This window comes from Pongo pygmaeus, chromosome 7, assembly GCF_028885625.2.
Source record: "Pongo pygmaeus isolate AG05252 chromosome 7, NHGRI_mPonPyg2-v2.0_pri, whole genome shotgun sequence".
NCBI classification, from domain to species: domain Eukaryota; kingdom Metazoa; phylum Chordata; class Mammalia; order Primates; family Hominidae; genus Pongo; species Pongo pygmaeus.
Window position 1 is genome coordinate 147,604,038 of NC_072380.2, and position 6,000 is coordinate 147,610,037.

At 48.0% G+C, this 6,000-nt stretch overlaps 1 protein-coding gene across 9 annotated transcripts in view; it reads right to left on the reverse strand.

Annotated features, from left to right (window-relative positions):
- Positions 1 to 5,676, reverse strand: part of ZFAT (zinc finger and AT-hook domain containing) — a 236,882-nt gene extending 231,206 nt beyond the window's left edge. For 8 of the 9 annotated variants that reach the window (XR_010127299.1, XM_054498875.2, XM_063669101.1 and 5 more), the window contains exon 1: positions 3,238 to 5,676. Coding sequence is in view for 7 of the 9 variants with exons in the window: in XM_063669099.1 (XP_063525169.1) it covers positions 3,238 to 3,411 (174 nt within the window). In the remaining 2 variants the exon portion in view is untranslated. The remainder of the gene's footprint in view (positions 1 to 3,237) is intronic. The other variant, XM_063669100.1, reaches the window with a different exon arrangement.
- Positions 5,677 to 6,000: the final 324 nt, after the last annotated feature.

Genomic DNA, 6,000 nt, shown 5'->3' on the forward strand with positions numbered 1-6,000 from the left:
GTGCAGAGTTTTTCAGAGACTGTATGCTTGAAACTGTCTACAAAGGGAAATGCAATTAAGGAGACTTTTTAATATATCTGATTCTTGACTGCCCTTGCTCTAGGCAAGAGCTTAATTCTACTTAACGATAGCTATCTTGGAAAAGTTATGTAAATTGCAAGGTATGGGGAGAAAAGAAACAGGAATCCTTTCACCGGAGGCAAATGAGAAGCCCACTGAGAAGGGAGCACTGTGGTAAGAGGGCTCGAATTCACACAATGACCATCTCAGCTCATTTGCTACCTACAGCTGTGCCCTGTAGACCACATGCAACTCCACCTCGTTATCATTCATTGTACTCCCTTTCTTAAATTAACCAAAACAGGAAACTCTTTTCAGAAATTAGCTGACCATGAGTTGACAGTAACACATTTTAAAATATGATCTTTTCTCATTTGGTACAGCTGGAAATTGAAGGAAACTTCAACATATGTCCAGGGTTCTTTTTTAAAACTCTTGGGTAAATTCCAGAAGTGGAGAAGTGGGCAATTCTCTCTATATAAGCAACAACGTGGGAGGAGGAAGGCACCAATCGAGAAGATATTTCACGTTTATCAAAATGGAGTCACTCGTGTCAAACTCTAACAAAATGGAACCAGAGGATATGAAGGAAGGGCCCTCATGCAAGTATGCCTATGACAAGAACTATGCCAGGAATTCCTTAGAGCCTGTTTCTTGCACAGGACACTTGCCTGGTGCACCTGTCTCCAATGGACTAATGCCAACTCCTGCAATAAGCTTCTGAAACCAATGGTCTTTGTTTCAAAACCACTTAGGTGGACTTCCCTTTTGGGTCTTAAAGTTTCCATTTGCCCCAACTTCTTTGGACGCACCTATGATCCAGCATAGCGCATGTATCTAAATTGCAATCCCCTATTATTCCCAAATAAACTACAGTTTCAGGATCCCATATCCAAAATGCTTGGGACCAGAAGTTTTAGAATTCCAGATGTTTTTGGATTTTGGAATATTTGCATATACATAGTGAGATAACCGGAGGATGGGACCCAAGTCTAAACATGAAATTTATTTATGTTTGATGCACACCTTATACACACAGTCTGAAGGTAATTTTACAATATTTTTCATTTTGATCATGAAACAAAGTGTGCAATGACCCATCAGAAAGCAAAGGTGTCACTATCTCAGCCACACATATGGGCAATCTGTGGTTGTCTGGCATCGCCATCATTCCCAACTCTGAATTTCTATGCTACCAATAAGACAATCACTTTCCTACATTTATTTACACATAAATCCTTACCAGTAAAAAATACAACACACCATTAATACAGTGAAAAACAAGGTATTCAAGGTACCTCGGCGGCACAGCAGCATCACCAGAACACATGCATCAGCTGCTAAACAACAGAACAATAAACAATGGCTGGCTTTAAGCCCGCCGTTCAGCCTGCATTTCTTTCTGAGTGTTAACAGCATCGTCTTTACAGTTGTGCAACTGTTTTTTTGTTTTGTTTTGTTTTTTGAGAAAAATAGAGATGGGGTTTCGCTACACTGCCCAGGCTGGTCTTGAACTCCTGGACTCAAGGTACCCTTCCGCCTCAGACTCCCAGAGTGCTGGGATTACAGGCGTGAGCTACTGCGCCCGGCTATGGAACTGCATTTCTACTGAGAACCTTCACGAGGTCAGATAGAAAATTTTCCACTGTGGCCTCATGTCAGTGCTCAAAGTTTCAGACTTTGGGACATTTCCGATTTCGGATTTTTGGATTAGGGATGCTCAACCTGTATTTGGAGAGCAGGTCTCTCCGATGCTCATTTTAGGCTAACCTAAGACAGTACACCTGAATTAGCTGGGCACCACAGCTAATCAGCGCACCTGTGGTCACAGCTACTTGGCAGGCTGAGGCGGGAGGTTTACTTGAGGTCGGGAGGCAGAGGTTGCAGTGACCCGAGATTGCACCATTGCACCCCGGCCTGAGTGATAGTGCGGGACTTCATCTCAAAAAATTAAAAAAATTAAATTTAAAAAAAGCACGCCTGATATAGTTCGGGTCTCCCGACCCAATATTCGGCTCTGGGCCCACTCTGTCACTCCAGGACACATTCTCCCACATCTAGCACCGCAGCAGGTGGAGACAGGACTACGACTGGGACTGCTCTTTACCCCTGCCTGGCGTGCAGAGGGGCTTCTTGCAAAGCTGTTATTTGAACTAAAGTCAGGAAAGGTGTCCCTGGGGGTTAGAGGTAGGACACGCTACTTCCTTCAGCATGGGGACACACACTACAGATGTTTCAGTAGATGAACTGGTAGGCTCGGAAGATAAAGCTGGTGACAGGCAGCTGTGCAGCTAAGTCTCAGTGACAGGACGTTTGCATCTCCAAAAGGTCACTTGGACTCCAGCAAAAAAAGCCAGACTGATGGGCAGGCGTGATTAGTTAGCGCGTTCGTTCTTTCATTCACTAAGTATATACTGAACACTTACATGAGCCAAGCCCTATTCTAAGAAGATGGAGGTACAAGTCAGGCGAGCACGCAGGAGTTTGGATTTTAGCCCAAGTTGGAGGAAGTTAATTTTTATAGCCCCAGTTCTGTCGTTTTTAAACTGTGTAAAGTTGACCTCTCTGAACTTCTGTTCCTCATAATAAATGATCTACAAATTAGAGTTCTCAAGAGAGCTGAGCAGCAAAACGTGTTAAGTCAGTGCCCAAATGTGGAAGCTTGTGGTAATTACAGGGGAAGGACCCCAAGCTCAAGGTTAAATGACTTGCACCGGGTGTCAAGTGGAAGCTCTGTCACTCTATTAGGTCCAGCCGGCGGCCGGGAAGCCTGCAGGAGGTACTCATTTCGCCGAGAAGGAATCTGAGGCCAGGCACAAGGAAGCCCCGCCAAGGTCCACTCAGTCAAACAGCTGGCACCGCCGGGATTCGAACCTCGAGCCCACTGTGTTCCGTCGCTGGCGCGCGCCCCGACGCCACCCATTGCCGTGGAAACGGCCGGGCGCATGCTCTCCCACTCGCTCCCGCCTTGCTTTTTTTTTTTTTGCGGCGGGATACCCCAGCAACTGAACGTGAGCCGCAGGACGCAACTACGTTCGCTCTCCTCCCCAGACCCGGATCCCTCCGCGGCCCGCGGCGAGCGCGCTGCTTCCCGACTCGACGCTCGAAACGGCTTCCCGCGCGCCGCGCCGCGCCCCACCCCCACCCAGTCTCACCCCAACCCCCAGCCCGGCTCACCTGCCGCCCGCGTCTCCATGGCAACGCCCCCACCGCGGAGGAAAAAAAAGCCTCGGGCTCTTCCGGGCCCCCTCCCGTGCCGACCGAGGGGGCGGGGCGCCCTGCTGACGCTTCGCTTTTTATTTTTATTTTTTTAAGAAAAGAGCCGGTGAGGTTATGGCGAATCTGCGGCATCCAACATGGCGGATGGAGTCTTCGCCCTCCTCCCCACGGGGCGCAGACGCCTGCGTAGCGGACGTCCGCCTCGGGTGACCCTCCCCCGGCGCCGAGCGCGGCCCGGCAGGGCCGAGCTAACGCGCATGCTCGCAGCCGGAGGCCGTGCTTTTTATCCCACTCCGCGGATTCTGCCGTGCCGCGTTTTGAGCCACGCCCAGGGAGGGGCCCTTGGGAGGTCCGGAGCACGGATCTCGGGATCCGGAGTCTGGCGGTTGTGCCAGGCCTCTGCTAGCGCGACCCTAGACCCGCGGCATGTGGGGCCGCCGGGTTGGGCGTGCAAGGAGAGTTCTGGGTGCCCTTCGTGTCCCAGCTCTACTTCTCACTACCTAACTTGGGGCAGCGAATTAACTTTTCTTGCTCTCAGTTTACTGATGTGTCTGTCCATCGGGGTGCTCCCAACCTGCATCCCGCTCAAAGCTGCGGCGTTTCCCGAAGCGTGGGGTGCTTTCCTTTGGGCCACCCGGCTGGGTTTTAGGGGCTACAGAGCACTGAGCGGCCTAAGATCACACGTAACGAGGCGACTTCCTCCTCTCTCGTCTCTTTTTGTCCCGCAACAAGTCTGCGCTGGGTGTGCGCGCCTCCAACACCCGCTCATTCATTTCTCTGCTTGTGGCACAGCCTTCGGCAGGCAGCTGAGTCTGGTGGAAATTTAATGACCTTGTTTTTGGTTTTGATGTTAAGGTGTTTAGCTCCAACACTGTAGTCCTCGGCTCAAATGATATCTTCCAGCCCCTAACCCTCACTCCCCGAAACCCATCTAAAGTAACCTTCCAAGACACTTCATATTTTCTACGTAGCATCCATTCCTATCTGACGTTATCTCCCTCTGTTACCTCTGTCTGTCTTGGTCACCCCATTAGCCTCAGAAACAAACTGAGCCTGACATTTATTTCATGAGTAATGAGTTGATGTGGTCCATGTTCTAAGGTCATTTTCTGTTTATGACAGATAACGTTTTTCACTTACAGTAGTCATATAAATTTTTCTTTTTAAATTGTTTGTTTACATTTTCAAAAATCAGTCAACTTAAAATGGTGTACGTGCTGCAAAGACATGCCCCCCCCCCCAAAAAAAAAACTAAAAGCAGACTTCAAGAGACTGAAGTTTGGGAAACTGATTTGTGTTCATGGTTCCCTTGAAATGCTAGTCTTTGCCTGTCCTTTTCCTGGAATAACCCTCTTTGGTTGCTGCTCAACATGAAATTCTCAGGCAGCCCTGAAGCTCACACTTCACGTTCCCACAGCTCTGGTCGCACTGGCCTAGCTCCGTCCCCCACTTCTCTGTTTGCACAGCCTTCGTCCTCACTAGACTGAGCTTCCTGAGCAGCCCTTACAGGTCCTTTTCATTTTGTTTTCCCAGCGCCTGTTGCACAGTCATATTACTGAATGAACACTTCGTTCTGGGGTCACTTATTTTTTAGGAGGAAAACTCCCTTGGACGTTGAGCTTCAGGATGACTTATCTGATTTCTCAGGAGCCTTCCTGCCTGCTCCTTAACCCTGTTCTTGGGAAATACGGAACCATGAAAAGACCCTAAAGTTGTCCAGTCCGTTAAATATATGCTCACAGATATAGCCTCCCCCTTTCTTCATTTCATCCTTGCAGTCTGGAAGGTTAAGTTGGGCAATATGATTATTGTTCTTTTCCAGATGAGAAAAATGGAATGTTCAGAGTGGTCAAATGGCTTTCTGAGATTACACAGCAAAATAGTGAAGAGCCAGGTGTGGACCTCGCCTCTCCATGCCCAGTGTTCCTCCCCCCACCACATCTGAAATGTACCCAAACTGCCCCCCAGGCCTCCAGGAGATCCTCCAAGAGAGTCAGTTCCAAGACAGCCAGAGAGTCGCTTCACAGCCACCACGTCCTCCACCACAAGATACATGGCTAGGTGGGGCCCATCAGAATCTTTATTTGGAAATGAACTGCTCAAAAAGCTGCATTGATGAGCGTTTCCTTTTAGAACTATAAATATTTACAATAATCATTATTTTGCTGTGAATCGATTTCTGTCAGGAAATTAGAGTTGTCCTGGGTTGCTGACAGTATTGGTTTTGTGCCGGTTTGCCTTTCTCACAGCAGCATTTAAATGTTGTTTATTGATTAGCAGATGGATTGCTCCTAGATGTTGTGACCAAACGAATTTTGGAAATGAAACAATTTAAAATTTGTCTCAAAACCCAATTACCTCAGACTGCTGAAGACAAATTAAAAGAAGAAATTGTGGACTGTGGATGATGGTTCTGGGTTAATTATTTGGAAAGCTATGATTTTCTCCACTATTCCCATGGCATTTTCTTCCTCCTACCCATTCATCATTCAGAGAAGAGTTACTGAGCACCTATTATTACTGGAAACTGTCCTGGCCATAGGCAGATGGAAATGACTAAGAGATGGCCCCTTTTCTATGGGGGAATCCAGGTTCATAAATGGAGAGATGAGTCCACAGCTGGCTCTTCCATGGCCTTACTATGTGATTTGCGCATTTTCAATCAGCAAACATCTCTATGCTTTCTATTTGCCAGCAGTATTTCAGAATGCCTTCAATGAG